This window comes from Mustelus asterias, chromosome 4 (assembly GCF_964213995.1).
Source record: "Mustelus asterias chromosome 4, sMusAst1.hap1.1, whole genome shotgun sequence".
Classification (NCBI taxonomy): Eukaryota; Metazoa; Chordata; class Chondrichthyes; order Carcharhiniformes; family Triakidae; genus Mustelus; species Mustelus asterias.
In genome coordinates this window covers 29,688,771-29,710,332 of record NC_135804.1, presented here as the reverse complement: position 1 = coordinate 29,710,332, position 21,562 = coordinate 29,688,771, and the positions used below count along the sequence as shown (strand labels likewise).

Here is a 21,562-nt window from a genome sequence, read left to right as displayed (position 1 = left end):
AGAATTTTCCTTATTTGAACTTTGGGAAGACTATAGCTATCTCATTTGGATCTTGCCAAAATTTCATACATTGTCTCCAATTCCATCCCTTACCTAAATATTCAGGCTGAAACAGATGATTTGTGGAGAAAACAAAAGGTTTGTGTTCTGTTCAACCCTGAGCTATTGAAATCCACATGTTTCTGAATCACCAACATTACTTAAGTTCATATTTGGCCCAGTTGGTGGTATCATAGCTTCTCAGTTGCGGGGGTTGGGGGAGAGAGGTTCATAGATTTAGTCTTGCTTCAGGGACTTGAGTCCATAATCTATCTTCTGCAAAATAATTGGACTGCAGTGACATATTATGAGTCATATTATGTATTTCTTGAAATACTGACTTTTATGCATGCTTACCCGACAAGTGAAAAAAAATCTTTCATAAAAACTGCATGGCTGCAGCTCACAGAAATAGAAATAGAGACACTCATTAAGGTACTTTGATCGCTTACTGGTGGCCTAGTTGTCTTTACAAAGTTTGAATGTAAAGATCTGTTTTCTGCTAGTGTTTAGGAAATTATTTAGATAATGATGATCTAATAAAAAAATGACCAGCCAAATAGTTCTGCTCCCAGACACACTTTATTTGTTTTTGTAAATAAAGCATTAACAAAAATGGCCTTTGCAAATTTTCACATACCGCAATCTTATTTTTGCTTGGAATTATAATGAGGATAAAACCCCTGAGTGAAGCTGAGCAGAAATTTAACAAGCCACAGTGGCAGGCTAAATTTATTGGGAAAACAGTGTCTCTTAAAGAAGCCTTCATAATCTTCTAACAGCAAGTGTTCATTCACTACTTGTAACTATATACAGTAAAGAGTACAGACAAGGAGCTATCTCCATATCTAGGTTTTTGCTCATCTCTGCTTAACACCACACTGGCCCGAGGTCTGGGTCATATGCCTTCTTACATTATTGTGTAGGCAGTACTATACTCAGTCCTATATTAACCTTGTATGTGCCAGACCCTTACACTACACCTCCCTCCAAGAGATTAACCAATGTATATCCTATTCTTAGGATTCTCCTTCTCTGGATTTGAATCTCTTCTTTGGATTTGCTCTTCCCTACTGTACACCTTATCCATCATGTTGTTCAGGTTGGATTGGATTTCAAGTTTACTTCATGTCTTACATTGTTTTTAATCTCATGTATTTACATTGCTGTTACCACATTATTGCTATTACTACTTTATCACTACTATAGTATTATTAGCACTCCATTTCCCTCTTCAAATCCTTGAATTTGCGGGTTCAGGAGCTCTATAGGCCTTGTAACATTTCCATATCTGGTTTGACGTTCTGTTGGAGGAGAAGGCAGCTCTATTGGTTCTGGTTCTTTTGGTTGGCTTGAAGTTTGGGTAAGCTTTCACCTCTTCTGTTGCTTCATGGTGAACCACAGTTTGTCGGTTTGGCGGTTGCTTTGATCAGTGCTTGTTGCTTCCTTGATGCTTCTTTCTCTTCTTTCGTCCTGTGCACCATCTCGATATATATGGATGTTCAGGTTTCAACAATGGAACCTTAATTCACACCTATTTCACAATTTTAGCTAGTTTTTTAAATACTGCTTTTTTAAAAGTTGTTTTTGGAACTTCTGAGTCTTTTCATTCAGCTTGGTAACTACTCTGGTAAGTTGAGTTGTCTTTGTTTCAGAGTTATCTGTGGAGTTCATAAAAAAAGTTTGACAACTTCTCCTGGGTATTCAGTTCTGTTCGGAATGTTTCTTGCCTGGTCACTGACTGCTGTTTAGACCCTTTCAGGCCATTTGTTAGATCCTCAATGCATTTCTTAGGATTCTCCTTCTCTGGATTTGAATCTCTTCTTTGGATTTGCTCTTCCCTACTGTACACCTTATCCATCATGTTGTTCAGGTTGGATTGGATTTCAACAACTTTGTCAATTTTGGGTATTAATTCCATATTCAAGCAAATGTTCTGATTATTTAGAGATTCCATCTCTTGTTCCAGGTATTTCCCACAATGTTTACTAGAGGTGTCTGATGCTTGAAGTTCATGAAGTTTTAATTGAAGGCCTATTTTTGTTGTATTTTTTACACAAGTTCATCATTTAAGTAAGCGTTTCAAGTCCTTTTTTTAAGTGTTCAGCTTCCTGTGAGTGACACCTCAATGTTCTCATCAGTTCTCACCTTTCCTTAACAAATTTGTCAATCGTACATGAAAGCTGATTCGTTGCACTCATCAGTCTTTCCTTGGCAGAGTATAATTTCTCTGTACTTGCACTTCTGCCAATTGTTTTTGAAAGAACTCATGCTCTTTAGTGAGAACTTCTACCTTTGCTTGGCATTCAATGTTTTTGGTTTTCATCTGTTTGTAAATTTCTTTGGAAATATAATAATTTCCAAGATTTCTTCCAACCATGCAACTGTTTTCTTCAGTGCTGCAGTCCCTTGTATCTCTCAGCTTCTTCCCAGAAAATAGAACATTCCTGAGTCTTCTCTGGCAACAGGCTTTTCAGTTCTTTCAGAGTAGTCTGTGATCACTTCCATGGCTGCTGCTTCTCTCTCTTTCCCGCTCTAACATCTTATGACATCACATTTGTATGCAAATTACTACAGAAGGGCTCCACAATGAGCCAATAGAAACAAAGACAAATACATAAAATTCCCCCCCCCTTAATCTAAACGTTCCCAAAACAAGTTCAACATGAACAACAGTCATTGAATCAGTCACTATTAGTAAGTCAGGTGGTCTGGAGGTGTTCACTCTAGAAACGCATGATGGTAAACCTCTGGCATCTTCTTTTTCACACTGGTGGGAACCACTGCCGTTCTTGTCTTCGCACTGATGTCATCAGTGTTGATGTCGGAACCAGGGGTTGTCTTTGCGTCCCACAGTCCAAAGATGTGCGGGTTAGGTTGATTGGCCATGCTAAAATTGCCCCTTAGTGTCCTGAGATGCATAGGTTAGAGGGATTAGTGGGTAAATATGTGGGGGTAGGGCCTAGGTGGGATTGTGGTCGGTGCAGACTCGATGGGCCGAATGGCCTCCTTCTGCACTGTAGGGTTTCTATGAAAAAAATGCAGGAGGCATTACCAAAAATATTCTAAGTGCCAAACGAGTGTGAAAACAGGAGACAATCGCACTGCATTTTTGAGCAACTTAAAAATCAAATCTTTTCTAATTTAGTCTGCAAAATTAGGCAAAACATGAAATCCACCAACAGGGGGAGTGGGAGGGGCCCAAATCACCCAAAAACCACTGACAGCAGCAGATAGTGCAATTGTGCCAGAGAGAACCTTCCCCAGCGAGGCCACAGAGACAAGTGAGCCCAGAGGATAGCATCCCATGCTCACTAATAATATTTAAATTGTATTTAAATACGAATTAAATATTGAGATCAGACTTGTGCCCTTTTCGGGCACAAGGCTGATCTCGCCAGGTATCCGGTGCCGGTAAGATCGCGAGAGGCGAGAAATTGAGTGCGAACCTGATTTCTCAGTTCTCTGGCAATCTTACTGGGTTGCCCCATCCATCGGCTGGCGGGGCGCGATGGTAAGATCGCCCCCTCAGTGTAAGTTCAGCTGGAGCCTGGGAAAATAGTATGGAAAATGTCCTCCTACAGGAAACATAAAACATTTTTTAACCCTGGCCAATTTTCTCAGCCTTCTATGGAGCTGCAGTCAACTACAGACATTGTGCCCTATCACAAGTCAAGATCAGCTAAATCGAGGATTTAGGATTGAGGATCACTCAATTAGCATTGAGGATCATTCCTGAAATTTCCTTACAATAGATGGGCAATTTAACGAGGCTGATGTATGACATATGATGTATTGTTTGCACTAATGAGTAGTTTGAAGCCAGCGTGTCCAGTATGTTATCCAAGATCTATTAGATAGGATATCTTTGCAAAAACTTGGCCAGGCTCATTTTAATGTCCCACATTCTATTTAAATTAGGAAGCCTCTGCATTAAGTAACTGTGGTACCTGAGCAGTAGTCCAGTTGTACGTTGAAAATACTGAAGAGCTGGCCACATGAAGAAACCTTACAGGCAGCCAGCAACACTTGTTCATCTATTTTAATATTATTTGATTTGTTCATAAAATGATTCAATTCTAATAGTCAAACATCATCTTGGGGAGTGAAGACTAATATGAAGTACTCATTTAATATCTCTATCAGTAAACCTTTTGTGACCAATCTTTCAGTAGCCCAATGTATTTGTTGCAGTTCTCGGAACTTTTGCATTGCTGCAAAAGCTTATCCCATTACTTCCATAATTGTCTATGACCTTTTAGCTGATATGTTCGCAGTCTCTGTTTTCTTTAGCTGGTTTTTGTAAACATCTGCATTTAATTAAATATTAGATGCCTTTACTTTATATTCAAAGTGCAATTAAATAAATATATTACAAATAAGCTAAATAAAAAAAATACAAATGTTTTTAATGGATTTCATGTAATTGGCAAGAGGCAGATTGGAAAAATAGAAAAGCCAACATTAAAAAGCTGATGATGAAGTAATCCAGGAAAATTGCTTTATAAACAGCAAGATTATATACTGCATGAATTTTAGGTTTGACAAAATGAAATCTTGAGGCTCGTAGAAAAGAGTGAGGGATCTCTTGCAGAAACAAGATGTAAAATAATGGGAGATTGGAAAAATCTTGGAATCTTAACTTTACAGCTTTTAAACATTAGCAAATGTTGAGTGTTGCTATTCAGGCATTGCAGAGTATTTATGGAAGTATAAGTAATTAAGTAGCCATTGTAAATGCCCCATTGGGTAAGCATGCCAATTGATGAGCTATTGCGCCTGACTTAGGTCACAAGCACGGGGCAAAAGGTGAACAGGATGGTGCAAGTTAAGACAAACGCAGCAGAGTTTTGGATAACATCAAGTTTATTGAGGGCAGCCTTAAACTAGCCAAAATTGGAAGTAATGAAGGCAAGACTGAGGAGTTCAGCAGCAGATGAGCTGACATGGTCAGGTGCTGTTAAGTAGGTCGAAATAGGTGGTAATACGTTAATGTTGTGAAACGACTGATTTATTCTCACAACGAAGCCTGTAACTAGAGAATGGAGTTTAGAGTGTGGACCGAATATAGTGGCATCAGTGAGGTTTAAATAAAGGTATAGAGAAAACATAAATGTTAAGAAGATAAAACGTGAGCAAAATTTGCTTGTGTTGTGCAATATGTTGACTAACATGCAAAGTGTTAGTCATCTTTTATAGCTACAATAAAATACTCTGGAATTAAGAGGGAAGAAGTAAAAATTAAATTGACAGTGGGGGTGGCAATAGATCATGAATTTGATAAACAGCATAAGAAATAGAAAGGAAAAGACCACAAGGCCTGTCAAGCCTGCCCAACCAATTAATAAAGCAATAGTTGATCTTTTCCCTGAACTCCACCTCCTTGTCCACTTCCATATCTCTTGGTTCCATGCAGAATCAAAATATCTGTCTATCTCAGCCTTAAGTATATCCAACAATGGTGCATCCACAACCTTTGGTATTGAGAATTCTAAAGATTCCAAACCCCATGAGTGAAGCCTCATCTCAGTCCTAAACAGTCAACCTCTTGTCCTGATATTGCGCTCCCATGTTCTAGGTTCCCCAGCCAGGGGAAACAATTTCTGTGTCTTCTGCGCTAAGGCCCTTCAGAATCTTGCATGTTTTAATGAGATCACCATTCATTCTTAGAGTACAGGCCAAATTTTCTCAACCCCTCATTCTAATGAGTCTTCACTGTACCACATCCAAGTCAAATAAAGCCTTCCATAAATATGAAGACCAAAACTCGGTACGGTGCTCAAGGTATGGTCTCACCAAAGCCCTGCAAAGTTGGAGCATGGCTTTCCTTGTTACTGTACTCCAATCCCCTTGCAATAAAGGCCAACATGTAACTTGCCTTCCTAATTGCTAATTGTACCGGCATTCTTACTTGCTGCATTCATAGGAACATAGTACTCAGGAGCTGGAGTAGGCCATTCTTTCCTCAAGCCTGCTCTGCCATGCTTGTGGTCTCAATTCCATTTTGTCGTCGCCACGATAACTCTGGACTCCCTCAAGTTTATTTTTTATCAAGTACCTATCCAATTTTCTTTTGAAATCACAGTAATCTCTGCTTCCATCACCCTCGTAGACAATGAGTTTCAGGTCATTACCATTCCGTGTATGTGTACATCCGATTCCTTTTGATCAGCCATATTTGCAAGTTCCATGTCTTTTAAAAAATATTCGGTTTTGCAATTCTTTCCACCAAAGTGAATAACCTCGCACATAACCAGGAGCCAACAATATTTATAAATGGAATAGATGGGCAGATGATGTTACGAAAAACATGTATATTTCTAATTTATAGGGAAATAAGTTGTTTAGAGGAAATGATAATGGTTTTAAATTTCAATGTTTATGGGAGCAGGATTTTTATTTGTCACCTTCTGAGGAATGATAACATTTAAGGTCTCGTGGATGGTCAGATAGTTTCTCACCAAGGGACAGAAACTAGATGATGGTCACCCATGAACAGTTCTCATGCACCTTTTAGCATTGGATTCAGAGTGGATTTGGCTGGGACATGGGATAATACTGCAGATGTTGGAATCTTAAACAAAAACAGAAAATACTAGAAAGTCTTAGCAGGCCTGACAGCATCTATGGGGAGCCTGGTGAAGGGTCATCTAGACTCGAAATGTTAGCTCTATTCTCTGACCACAGATGCTGTCAGGCCTGCTGAGATTTTCCAGTATTTTTTTGTTTTTGTGTCACATGCCCATTTGTTTTCTTGCTGGAGAAGGTAATTTAGGAAAACCATGGATAAAGTATAGGAGTTAGCCTGTACTTGAAAATTTGCAAAAGACAAAACGTCAGGGATATAAACAAAATAAATTTGATCTGATATAATAACATTAAATACTTTTGATTTAATCCACAATAGATCTGAACACTTTCCTTACATGCATTTTTATTTGTGTTTCTCTTTGTTGAAGGGGGAATGCAAGGATCAGTGTCATCATCTGGAGATTTACAGCAGAATCAGGCACAAACACTCCATTATGCATTGGCAAATGCTCAGCAAGTTCATATTCATCGCATAGGAGAGGATGGACAAGTTCAACAAGTAGTGAGTATTTTCAAGATTTTTTTTTACTTTTCCAATTCAATCAAATCAAGTCCAATTCAGAGTCTCAATAAGTTGAGACATTTCTGATCCAAGCTGACAAGACAGGGTATGCAACCCCTACCCTATATTGGGCCTGATCTACATGAGCCAAGCTGATTGGAGTAGGCGGAGGTTTCCTCCTCCAAGGCTTGATCTCATTTGCATCTTAGCCAAAAGGCCGAGATGCCGCTTTTAAAAATTGCTTCATATAAAAATGAAGCTTAAATGCAACCCAATGACCTCAACCAAGTGCAGCATCAGCAGACCACACCCGATCATACCTCAGGAAAATTTATAAATCATAAGGTAGATTCCATCAACCCATGAGTCAGAGATTGATAGTCCAGTGTTGTAGCCATACATTTAGTTCATGCTCCCTTTGAATTCAGATTTCCTGCTGACAAATGTGAGATTGAAGAATTTACCTGTGCTCACAATAACATAGAGCTTATGTCATAAAGTCATTGTGGCATTTTGAACATTTGAGCCCATGTTGATTTTTGGTATAGCGATCCAGTAAGTCCCATTCTCCTGCTGTACCCATATAGCCCTGCCAGTTTATTTCCCTCAAGTACCTATCCAATTTACTTTTGAAATCATAGATAATCTTCGCATGCACCACCCTGTAGACAGTTCCAGTTCATTGTCACTCTCTGTGTAAAATAGTTCTTCCTTGCATTCTGCATGTTTCTCTTGCCCAAAACTCTTGTACACCTCTATTCCCATTAAATTTTGTCTGCCACTTGTTGCGCATTCTGCTAATCTTTTTATATCCAGTTGCAGTTGAATGGTATCATACTCACTCTGGCACACCTCCAAGTTTGGTATGACTGGTTAATTTTGAAACTTTTGCTGTATTATGTCCAAGACATTTATACTTGTATAAAAACAATGATCCTGGGACTTCCCCATGGGGAACATCACTGTCAACCATCTTCCAGTCTGAAAAACAAGCATTTACCACAACTCATTCCTATCCAAGCTGACAATGGCCTTCCTATTTCATGAGCTTTAATTTTGTTAATCAGTTTATATGTAGTATTTTGTTGACCGCTTTCTTAAAATCCATGTCAGTGACATCCACTGCATTAATTCATCAACCTTATCCATTACTTCTACAAAAATTTCACTTAGATTCATTGAATATGACCTGCCTTTTACAAGTCCATGCGGGCTCTCCTTAATTAACTCAAACCGCTCTGTGTGCCTGTTAATTTTTTCCCTGATTATTGTTTCTAAAACCTTACCTACCATTGACATTAAAGTCTAGTTACAATCCAGCTAAAGAGAAGAAAAGGAACCCTAAACACAGTGTGCTCTCCCTATACCTGCCAGGTTATCACTGCTGGCTGGTCATCCACTTGGGCGATCAAAGTGTAAAGAACAAGACTACTAGTCAATGTATGAAGCTCGGTTCATAGAATGTCAAAACACTTCTAGACAACAATATGAGATCAGAATGTAGAACAGCTCGTGTATATTATTGCAGGTATTACATGTATTACAGTCTGTGCTCATTTTTGCGCTGAAATCACTAAGTATAATGAGTTTGTCCTGATGGGGTACTTTTGTGACTATCTTGCTGAGGTAATCAAGAAAGCTTCTTTTACCTCACCTATATATGTCATTGTTGGAGCATAGACACCAATGATTGTTGCATGCTGGTTACCGGCAAGACTTCAATGAAGAATCATGAGTCTATCGCTGACCATCGTAGGAAATGAGTCAACTTGCACGCCATTTCTAATTGAATGGCAAAACTGATTTGTGACTGTCGAGGCTAATCCTTGATCTTGCAATTCTTTGCATAAAGCTCGGTCATGGAATGTCAGAACACTTCTAGACAACAATATGAGATCAGAGCACAGAACAGCCCTCGTGGCCAAAATGCTGGGCAGGTGCAACATCAACATAGCTTCCTGAAACAGAACAAAGCTCACTGAGGAATCTCACGTTGAAATTGGTGCAGGCTACACATTTTACTGGACTGACAAGTCAAAGGACCAGACTTGACAGTCAAGCTTGGGCTTGACTGACACACAAGCTTTACTCACTTCCTACGGGGATCAATGATTAATTCATAGGTTCTTTGGAAGTATTGCCATTAACCAGCATGCAGCGCTCATTATTGCTTCTGCTCCAACAGTGATATATACAAACAAAGTCAAAGAAACATTTTATGCTGACCTGAGCAAGACTCAGTAAGAGTACCCCACCAAGACAAAGACTCCAAGACTCATTATGCTTGGAGATTGTAATACATGAAAAAGAGTACCTGGACACCATGTATTGGGAGAGGAAACCCCAGTGGCCAGTTCCTACTTCCTAAGTGCAGCAAGTTTGATCTAATCACAAATGCAGTATTCGAGCAAACAGACAAACTGAAATCAATGTGGATGCACTCTAGATCCAAATATTGGCACATGTTGGACTATGTTACCATATGACAGAGTGATCTCAAGGATGTGTGCACTACCCACTTCATTCGAAGTGCAGAATGCCGGTCTGACTATCTGCTTGTCAGAAGTAAAAGTTTAAAAGATGTTACTTCCAGTACGACAACTGAGATCCTAGAATTCGTTAAACGGAAGCACTAAGACTGGTTCAACAGGAACGACCAAGACATGGGTAATTTTCTAGACAAAGTGCACAATGCTTATGGCTCTTGTGTAACTGACAAGAAATCACCAGCAACGAAAACCAGATTCCATCATGCAAAACGCATGATGCAGGCCAAATAAAGAGAAATGAAAAACCGATGGTGGGAAAGTAAGGCTGATGTGCTTCAAGCAGCTAGTGATAAAAATGACCTGTAGGCTCTATATGAAGGCTTGCAATCAGTCTTTGGCCCCAAAACCAAGGGTATGGCACCCATACTTTCTGCAGATGGCAATCAACTCCTAACAAATAGGTAAGAGATTCTCTCTCTCTTTCTGGGTAGTGCACTTTAGCAATCTCCTAAATCAACAATCCATAGTCTGCAATGAAACCATTGCCACTTTCACAGCACCACACTCTGGAATAACTTGCTCTTGATCCTTCTCAAGGAGAAGTCAAAGACACCATAAAGCAGCTTTTTTACAGGCAGCTTTCACGGAGTTGACATTCCACCCGCAATATTCAAGTCCAGGGGGACTTGCATGGTTAGCACATTCGCCAGCCTTTTCTGCCTAATCTGTAACCAAAGCGCTGTGCCCCTAGACTGTAAGGATGCTGCCATAACTCACATCTATAAATAGAAAAGGGAGCAAGTACATCAGTGGCAATCATCGTGGAATAACACTTCTTTCAACAGAAGGAAAAATTCTTGCAAGGGTTATTCTTAATTGGATTGCCACTCACCTCATGGATGATTCTGCACCCAGAATCATATTGTGGCTTGTGTGCAGGACAGGGAACAGTAGACATTATCTTGACATCAATTCAAATTCAAGAACAGTTCTGAACCTCGACATGGTGTTCGTCAACCTGACCAAGGTTTTTGATGCAGTAAATTGGGAAAGCCTGTGGAAGGTTTTGTACAAAATGGCTGTCCTGAAGAGATAATGAGTGTCATTTTTTCATTTCATGATAGCATGAGCAATGTGTTGCATTATCAGATGCCTTTCCTATCACTAACAGCACCAAGCAAGGCTGTGTATTGGTCCTAGCTCTGTTTCTCAGCCATGCTCCAGTATGCACTCAAAAATCTTGACTCAGGAATACACATTCAATTCAGGACAGACGGCAACCTCTTCAGCTTGCAATAGTTCAAGGCTTGCACAAAGGTTACTGGACAGCTACTGAGTGAACTCTTGTTCACATATGACTGCTCTCATATCACAGACTCCTGATGACATATGGCTGTTTGTTGACCACTTTGCAGCCTCAAAATACTTTGGCCGTCTGAAGAAGACAGAGATCTTGAATTAACCTACCCCATGCCATGTACTCTGAGACCTATCACCAACAACACTGCTCTGCCCAGTACAGAACTTTGCTATCTTGGGAGTATCCTCTCCAATGGCATTATGCTGGATGATGAAATCAAACATCGCTTGACAAAAACAAGCTCAGAATTTAGCAGGCTCACTCCCAGACTTTGGAAAGTGGCTAGATTTATCTCAGAACAATGATCAAAGTCTACCAGGCGGTCATGATTCTTAGATCACTTCTTTATTGGTGCGAGATCTTGGGCAAGGTACCGGCATCACACAAAACAACTTGAAATATTCCAGTCCATATGATTCTTCAGAGCCTTGAAGAAGAGTCAAACGGACTCGAAACTCCTTTTCTCTCCACAGATGCTATCAGACCTGAGGTCCAGCACTTTCTGTCTTTATTTCAGATTTCCAGCATCTGCAGTATTTTATTTTTATTAACTAAAGCATTCCATTTTATCCACCTGAGATCTAATTGCAAAATCCCAAACATCGAGGTTCTTGCAAAGTGCTGCATATCTGGCATTGAGAGTATGCTCATCAGAGCTCCATTTCACTGGGTTGGTCATGTAATCTGCATTGAGGATTCTTGTATACTCTATAGCTAGCTGAGCATGGGAACTTGCACCACAGGGTGCCCCAAACTCGTATGCAAAGACAATTGAAAAACCAACCTCGGGTCTTGCAGCATCCCAATGCGAGTATGCAGTATTTACAATTGGTGAAGTAAATTGAGACTTGGCTTAATGTCAGACATGACACAACACCAACTTAGTCTGTAAACCAGTTATTTTTCTTTTAATTTGATGAACATTCATTTGTTGGAGTGACAGGAGAATCCATCAGCGACAAGGAATGCCCTTATTCTCTTTCTTGAACAAGGGTGTTACATCTCTTACTTTCCAATCCACTGGCACTTCCCTGTATTTTGGGAATCTCCAGCTCTGCTTCCCCTACCAAGGTGGAATTCAAGCTAACTGTACCAGGCGACTTATCCCGGCCTTCCTAACCCCACCATTCCCTAATAAAGAGTGCAGTGCACAGCGATCCACTGTCCACCCCCATTGATAGGCGCAGTGGCCAGTAGGCAGTACCAGGATACCTATGGGGGAACCGCCCCGCTCACGACTTCGCAGGGGAGCCTCAATGGCCTCCGCCTCCACCAGCAAGGTCATCACACCTGGTCCCTGTTGTTGGGGACCAGCTTTAATCCCCACTGGTGGGAACCTCTCCCAGACGGTCCGTCCCGGGCATGCTAGTGATATTGAAATATCAGTCTCGTTTTCCGGCGTGAGGCTGATTACAATAAAAAATGGCCCAGGAAAGTCGTGATTGGCTGGATGCCAGTCGTGAACCCTGCTACAACCCCCCAGCTGACACTTCCCACCCGCTGTGCTACTTGAGCAGTGCAGCGGGCCGAGAAAATCGCGTCCAACCTTCTTTGACCCTAATAGGTCCCGCTCTACCTCTTACTACCCACTTAAACATGCCGGTAGATGATTTTTAGGTTCCTTTAATATTAACTGCATTTTGTACTCATATTTTCACTCTACCAGTCATATTTTCCTCTTTACTTTCCTTCTCAGTTATTGTATTTGGCCTGGCTCTCATGTGAAGAATTCACCTGATGTGCATTATGTGCTCACCTTCCCCCACGTTTTTTGTTTCATTGTATTCTCTGTCTCTCGTCATTCAAGGATCTACTTTAAAGTAAGTGGCACAGGGAGTAATACAGAGATTGCTACCTTCAAGGCCCTACTTCTTAACTTCTTCCCCAGTTACTGAAAGTCTAACCAAAATATCGCAATATCTTGCCTTCTCTATGTCATCGGTCCTGATTTGTAGCGCAGCTTCTGATTCATTCCCTTCCCCCTGCAGAATATTTTGCCCCTTCTCTGTGATGTCCAGGTATCACAGAGACAACACACCATGTGGGACTCATGATGGATGGTTGTAGAAATGCGTGTCTGTCCTATTATTGATAGAATCTCCTATAGCAACTGCGTTTCTGGTCTGTACTCTTTGACTCTCAGCATTCTCTCCTGTTGAGTATAGGTTTGGAAATGGCACACGTCTGAAAACTCCTTTGCTTTCTGCCTTTTCCTGCTCTTCTGGAAGACCATCCATCTCCTGTCATGATCTCTTGCTCCCTGTGGAGTGGTGACCCCCTGGAATGTATGATCCAGGGGAACCTCAGGCTCCCTGATGCTCTGCAGTGACAGCAGCTGCCTATTAAGATTGGAAACACTGAGCTTGATCAGCTGGAGATTCTTCCTACACATGTGGTACCCCATGACTCATTGCAAGCAACAGTTCTCAGCTGCACATACATAACCTTGGGGGAGAAAAACTACTCCCTCTCTTAGAATCCAATTAGTACAACGTTTAAACAATTAATTTTAATAATTCCCTCATGACCTCAATTCTCAGTGCTCACTATCTACTGTTTCCACTCTCCGATTGCTGCTTGTCTTTTCTTAAATGCCAGAACAGCACCTCTTCCCCTACAACACAAAATTCCCTTGCTCACCAAATTCCCTGCACTTAGTCCTCTGTAGAAGCCTCTTTGAAAGAAGGAATCAGTGCCTTTGATGCCCTAAAACACTTTACAGCTGGTGAGCTACTTCTTGAAATGCAGCCACTGTTTTACTATAGGAAATTCTTGGGGGCACAGGTTCAAATCACACTACAGCAGCTGCTGGAATTTAAATTCAATCAATAAAATCTGGAATTAAAAGCTAGTCTCAGGAACAGTCACCATGAAACCATTGCCGATTGTCATAAAAAAAATCTGGTTCACTAATTTCGTTTAGGAAAGAAAATCTGCCATCCTTCTCTGGTATGGCCTGCATGTGATTACCCAGAGCAAAGTGGTTGACTCTTAACTGCTCTGTGAAATCACCTAGCAAGCCATTTGCTTGTATCAAGCTGCTACAAGATCTAAAAGGAATGAAACCAAATAGACCACCTGGTGTCAACTTAGGCATGGAAATGACAATGGCAGCCATGTCAACCCTGCAAAGTCCTCCTTACTAACATCTGGGGGTTTGTGCCAAAATTGGGAGAGCTGTCCATTGAGTAGTCTAGCAACAACCTGACATTGTCACATGTCTGGAATTCACAGGGCCCAGAATCACCCTGAGTTTGTCCCACCGACACGACAGACCCACCAGAGGTGCCGGGCGGCACAATGATAGACAGTTGGCAGGGACCCTGGGAGTCTTCAGCATCAGCTCCGGACCCCATGAGGTCTCATGGTATCAGATTTAACAATGGCAAGAAAACTCCTGCCAGTTACTACTTACCACCTTCCATCTGCTGATGAATCAGTACTTGTCCATGTTGAACATCACTTGGAAGAAGCACTGAGTGAGATAAAAATACATAATGTACTCTGGGTGGTGGACTTCAATGTCCATCACCAAGAGTGGCTCGATAACACCATTATAGATAAAGCTCGCTGAGTCCTAAAGGACAAAGCTGCTGGACTGGCTCTGTGGCAGGTGGTGAGAGAATCAACAAGGGAAATAACGACTTGACCTTGTCCTTTTCAATTAGTCTCTTGCAGATGCATCTGTCAATGACAGTATTGGTAGGAGTGACCACCACACAGTCCTTGTGGAGACCAAGTCCCATCTTCCCTTTGAGGATACCCTTCGTCGTGCTGTGTGCCACAACTATCAGGCTAAATGAGATAGATTTCAGATAGATTTCAACTGGGCACACATAAGGCACTGTATACGATTAGCAAGAGCAGCACCAGGCATAGTTAAAAATAAGGTGTCAATGTGTTTAAGCTATAACACAGGACTACTTGCATGCCATACAATGGAAGCAGGATGTGATAGACAGGGCCAAGCAATCCCACAAACAACATTTCAGATCCTAGCACTGCAGCCCTGCCACAAGGTGATGGGCACTGGAGGAGGCTCCACAAATATGGCCAAACATGGCCAAAAAGGCTGAACTCCAAAGGTGAGGAGAGAACTGCCCTTGAACTATAGGCAGCAGTTGACCGAGTGTGGCACCATGGAGCCCGAGTAAATCAGTGAAATCAATGGAAGCAAGTTGTGGGGGGAAGGAAGGGAGGTTGGATTCTCTCCTCTGATTGGTACAAAAGAAGATGGTGTGTGTTTTGGAGGTCAAGCATCTCAATCCCAGGATATCAGTACAGGAGTTCTTCAGGATAGTGTCCGAGGCCCAACCATCTTCAACTGCTTCATCAATAACCTTCCCTCCATCATAGGTCAAAAGTGGAGATGTTTGCTGGCACAATATTCAGCATCATTTGTGACTTCTCAGGCACTCAAATAGTCTGTGCCTATATGCAGAAAAATCAGGATAACATTCTGGCTTAAGCTGATGAGTGGCAAGTAACATTCATGCCACAGAAGTGGCCAGGCATTGTCCATCTCCAACAAGAATCAGTGCAACTATCTCCCCATCGTGTTTAATGGCATTACCATTGCTGAATTGCCTACTCTCAACATCCTGCGAGGTTAGCATTGACCAGAAGCTGAACTGGACCAACCATATAAATATTGTGGCTTCAAGAACAAATCAGAGGCTGGGAATTCTGTGATGAGTAACTCGCCTGTCTTCCCAAAGATGAGAGGGGCGAAGTATAACTCAGATATTAGAGGGATGTTTTTTACACAGAGGGTGGTGGGGGCCTGGAATGCGCTGCCAAGTAGGGTGGTGGAGGCAGGCACGCTGACATCGTTTAAGACTTACCTGGATAATCACATGAGCAGCTTGGGAATGGAGGGATACAAACGATTGGTCTAGTTGGACCAAGGAGTGGCACAGGCTTGGAGGGCCGAAGGGCCTGTTTCCTGTGCTGTACTGTTCTTTGTTCTTTGTTCAAAGCCTGACAATTGTCTACAAGGCACAGGTCAGGAGTGTTTTGGACTGCTCTCCAATTGCCTTACGACCCCTGAATCGCTCACAATTGACCAGGCACTGAACTGGACTAGCCATATAAACGCTGAGGCGCAAAGAGCGGGTCAGAAGCTAGGACTTCTTACCTCTTGACTCCCAAAAGCCTATCCATGGTACAAGTCAAGAATGTGATGGAATTCTCAAATTGTCTGGATGAGTGCAGCTCCAACAACACGAAGCTTGACACCATCCAGAACAAAGCAGTCCGCATGAATGTCCTCCATCGACCACATTCGCTACTTCCACCACTGATGCACAGTGACAGCAGTATATATCATCTACAAGATGCACTCCAGTAACTCAGCAAGACAGCTTCTACGGCACCTTCCAAACCTGTGATCTCTTAACACCTAAAGGAACAAGGGCAGCAGTTGCATGGAACACCAGCACTTGCAAGTACCCCTCCAAGCCACACCCTATCCTGAATTGGAATTATATCACCGTTGCTTCACTGCCACTGGTTCAAAATCCTGGAGCTCCTAGTAGCATTATGATTTTTTAATATTCATTCGTGGGACATGGTCGTGGCTGGCTGGCCAACATTTATTGTAAGAGTTTTAACAACACCAGGTTAAAGTCGAACAGGTTTATTTGGTAGCAAATACCATTAGCTTTTGGAGCGCTGCTCCTTCGTCAGATGGAGTGGAAATCTGCTCTCAAACAGGGCACAGAGACACAAAATCAAGTTCCAGAATATTGATTAGAATGCGAATCCCTACAGCCAACCAGATCTTAAAGATGCAGACAATGTGAGTGGAGGGAGCATTAAGCACAGGTTGAAGAGATGTGTATTGTCTCCAGACAGGACAGCCTGCAAGTCCAGGAGGCAAGCTGTGGAGGTTACTGATAATGTGACATAAATCCAACACCATTTATGTCACATTATCAGTAACCCCCACAGCTTGCCTCCTGGACTTGCTGGCTGTCCTGTCTGGAGACAATACACATCTCTTTAACCTGTGCTTAATGCTCCCTCCACTCACATTGTCTGTATCTTTAAGATCTGGTTGGCTGTAGGGATTCGCGTTCTAATCAGTATTCTGTAACTTGATTTTGTGTCTCTGTGCCCTGTTTGAGAGCACATTTCTACTCCATCTGACGAAGGAGCAGCGCTCCGAAAACTAATGGTATTTGCTACCAAATAAACCTGCTGGACTTTAACCTGGTGTTGTTAAAACTCTTACTGTGTTCACCCCAGTCCAACACCGGCATCTCCACATCACATTTATTGCCCATTCTTAGTTGCCCGAGGGCAGTTGAGAGTCAGCAACATTTCTGTGGCTCTGGAGTCACATGTACGCTAGACCAAGTAAATACTGTAGATTTCCTTCCCTAAAGGACATCAGTGAACCAGATGGGTTTTTCTGACAATTGACGATGGTTTCACGGTCATCAATATATTCTTAATTCCAGATATTTTTTATTGAATTCAAATTCCACCATCTGCCAGGTCCCCAGAACGTTAGCTGAGTTTCTGGATTAATAGTCTAGCAATAATACCACTGGGCCATTATCTCCCCAGTATTCCTACACCATATGGACTGCAGTGGTCCGAGAAGGTTCCTCGTTACCACCTTCACAACAATAATTAGAGTTGGGAAATAAATGCTGGTCTTGACATCGATGCTCTTGTTATCTAACTGGAATACTTAGACCTTTTCCTCAGATATTAACTCACTCAACATAATTCATTTAACTTCAACCTTAACTTTAACTCATTTAACTCTTACCCTTTTAACTCTAGTTTAACTTTTAACTCTAACTTTAACTCTTTTGACTTTAAGTTTTGATTGAAAACAAATACCTCCTGTTTGAGCAAACTGGCCAGGTTTGCCTTGGGTATGGATCTTCCTTTGTCCTTCTCTGAAGATGATCTTCATTGTGAATGTGATTCTCAAGGTTCTGCTGAGAACAAAGACTCAAAGTACTTCTTTTATCCTAAACTTTGCACACTCTTCCAGAAAGTTCTCTGGCCCTCAGCTGATGATATTTCTGGAAACTGATCACAATGTTCAATTATAGCCAATGGAATTACTCGTAAACAATTCCCAAATGTTTATACCATGTTTATGCATGTAAGTTACAAAGTGTCACCATATGTGGAATCAATGGTTCTGGGATGTCAAGTACTTGTCCAAACAGCTTTCCTTATTTGGTCAACACAGGAAGTGTCAGGTCACATCTCACAGGACCGGTCATGATTTTATGCAGCCTTCTCAGACCTGCATCTGTGTTTAACACAACGTGGCTAAAATTTCCAGCATGCGTGATTCTCATTGCGACTGTTACCATTGCTGTAGCAGTTGCCGTTACCAGTCTGGCCACACACTCAGTCCACTGAAAAGAATGCAAAAACAACAACTTGCACAGAGAAAACTGCCACAAGCAGCAATTAAATCTCCTTTTTGTTTAAAGAAAATTTGGCTGCGCACTTGAAGTGGCATAACCTAAAGTGCTATAAGATCAGGAGCTGGAAAGTGGCATTACATTGGAAGCCTCTTTCTTCCCAGCACAGACATCAGTATTAACTTAACGGCCTCCTTTTGTGCAATAAATCTTTTATGTTTCTCTGCTATCGATGTAGCTTTGTGAAATTGGTGTTTGTTTCGAGCCCTTTATTCACTCCCATCCCCAATCCCTTAACTCTCCTGCTGAATCAAGTGGAGCCAGTTAACATCTAGCTGCTTCAACGATTCTTTGAATTGGAAACGGTACTAATTGAAGCCAACTGGATTGACTCAAGTCAAAAATGATAGCTTGATTTGAGCAGCTTAAAAGAAAACTGCCCATGCTGTAGGGGAACCATTTCGTTAATTGGTCGCCACGGCACATTGTCACAAGAACATGATATGGCCTTAATTTACAATGAGTATATTGTGATGATATGTATATCACTGATTTTTGTCTCGAACGTAAACTTTCTGCCATAACTGGAAATATTTTTGCATATAGAAACCTCTGGGAAATTTACAGCATGGTTTTCTTCTCAGTGATCCAGAACAAGTTGGCCTGTTACAATAATGTATGTACCATTGTGGTTTCCTGCATATAAACTTATTAACACTCTGATAGGATTGGTCATCCTGAGGGATTCCAGCACTTAAGTCCTAGCCAATCCCATGCTCAATGGCCGAGCTTCCTTACCTCCTGCTGCTTGATGATGGCCCATCTTGATCTCCTCCTACTCTTTGGCCAAGCTTAGTAGCCTCCTACCACTCAATAGTGGCCCTTCTACAACTCCTCCCAATCAATGGTAGCCCTTTCTGACCCCCTCTTGCTTGATGGTGGCCCTTCCCAACCTCCTTGCTTGGTGACCAAGCTTCTTGGCTTCCTCTTACTTGATGGTGGCCCTTCTTGACCTCCTCCCGCTCCATGGCCAAGCTTCCCAATCTCCACCCTTTCAATGGCAGCCCTTCATAACCATCACCCCCTCAACGACTAAGCTTCCTAGCCTCCTCCGAATTGTCGGTGGCTATTCCTTGCCATCACCTATTCGGTGGCAACCCTTACAATCCTCATTGCTTGATGGCCAAGCTTTCTGATCTTCTCTCGCTTGAGACCCCTGCCCTGAATTCTCACTCCTAAGGGCTCAGGAGAGGGGCATCAAGCAGGAGGAGGTGATTGTGGTCTGCCATCAAGTGAAAGGAAGTTGGGAAGCTTGGCTGTTAACCTTGAGGAGGTCAGGAAGCTTAGCTGTCGAGCAGGAGGAAATAAGGAAGTTTGGCTATTGAGTGGCTGTCTAGGTAAATGTTAGCCATGGTTAAGTTAAAAGGGCTTATCAGTAGCATGTGCCTGCAATTTCCTACTGAAAACTATAACGCAAGGATTTTATTTACTGGTGATAACCAATGTACCTTGTCTATATACCAATGAAGTTAAATAGTAGGAAATTCTATGTAACTTTTAATTTGAATTGTTTGCAAGCAAGCCCTTTAGATCCTTGAATTTGTTTCAGTTAGTAATACTTTTTTTCTTCCTTCTCCATGCCTTTTCTGCCTACTGGCTGTACAGGGACATCTGCATATCGCACAGGTACCACAGGGAGAACAAGTACAAATTACTCAGGATAGCGAGGTAAAGTTGAAACAATACTTCATTTTGATTTCCTGATCCATCCTTCATGAATACCAGTGAATCCATGACTAACTTGATACCACTGATAAATGCACTAAACTTATTTTATGGAAATTGTTTATAATGACATTGTCAAGGAGGAAAATATAGCTATTCAGCTATAATGTACTTCACTCTCTGGCTCTCAAGAAACAGTAAGAAGTTTAACAACACCAGGTTAAAGTCCAACAGGTTTATTTGGTAGCAAAAGCCACACAAGCTTTCGAGGCTCTGAGCCCCTTCTTCAGGTGAGTGGGAATTCTGTTCACAAACAGAACTTATAAGACACAGACGCAATTTACATGAATAATGGTTGGAATGCGAATACTTACAACTAATCCAGTCTTTAAGAAACAAAACAATGGGAGTGGAGAGAGCATCAAGACAGGCTAAAAAGATGTGTATTGTCTCCAGACAAGACAGCCAGTGAAACTCTGCAGGTCCACGCAACTGTGGGAGTTACAAATAATGTGACATAAATTCTGATTCTAGGATCGCATGATAAAGACTCAGGAGGAAAAAAGCAGAAATATTTATGTGAAATAGTGTGACATAAACCCAATATCCCGGTTGAGGCCGTCCTTGTGTTAGTTAACTGGATTAGTTGTAAGTATTCGCATTCCAACCATTATTCATGTAAATTGAGTCTGTGTCTTATAAGTTCTGTTTGTGAACAGAATTCCCACTCACCTGAAGAAGGGGCTCAGAGCCTCGAAAGCTTGTGTGGCTTTTGCTACCAAATAAACCTGTTGGACTTTAACCTGGTGTTGTTAAACTTCTTACTGTGTTTACCCCAGTCCAACGCCGGCATCTCCACATCATCGCTCTCAAGAAAGCCAGTCGAAGACTTTTGGAGTTTCAGACAGGGCTTTTATTATGAGCTACTGTATGGGCTGGCCCCAATGCACCAACTAGTGCTTCACTGGGGAGAGCCCTGATCCAGGAATTGTACAGACATTTATAGTTAAAATCCAGTTACAAGAACTTAGCATATATCAATCAAAGATGTACATTTGCACAAAAGTTATCTATTTCTACTCGCAGTCGATTAGGTTTATATCATGCATAACAAGAAGTATAGTTGTCCAATTACAACTTGTGCACATCTACCTAATGGTGATATCACCAAGCATGTATTTCTTTCTACTTATCTATTTCTAACCAGTGATACATCAACTCCCATGTCCCATTGTCCCTTGTTAAAACAGACACTGACAAATTGCAACTGCACATAATTCAATGAAGGTCTTGTGCATATGCTGTGAGACTGAGGCCTCCCTTATAATGGAGTTATATGGACTGGGTCTGCCTTAATCAAAACCGGTGATTTTTTTCATAGCTTTCCCTGTGTTACTGAGTTTTACAGCTTGCAGAAAATGTGATTTTAAAACTTGTGTGATTATTAACTCTTTCAGAC

General features: G+C 41.6%; 1 protein-coding gene across 6 annotated transcripts in view; it reads left to right on the top strand.

Moving 5' to 3' along the window:
- Positions 1-21,562, top strand: part of banp (BTG3 associated nuclear protein) — a 186,278-nt gene that overhangs the window by 98,370 nt on the left and 66,346 nt on the right. For 2 of the 6 annotated variants that reach the window (XM_078210742.1, XM_078210743.1), the window contains 2 exons: positions 6,999-7,132; positions 20,044-20,106. In XM_078210742.1, the coding sequence (XP_078066868.1) occupies positions 6,999-7,132; positions 20,044-20,106 (197 nt within the window). Of the gene's footprint in view, positions 1-6,998; positions 7,134-18,984; positions 19,055-20,035; positions 20,107-21,562 lie in introns of all 6 variants that reach the window. The other 4 variants (XM_078210745.1, XM_078210741.1, XR_013497607.1 and 1 more) reach the window with 3 other exon arrangements.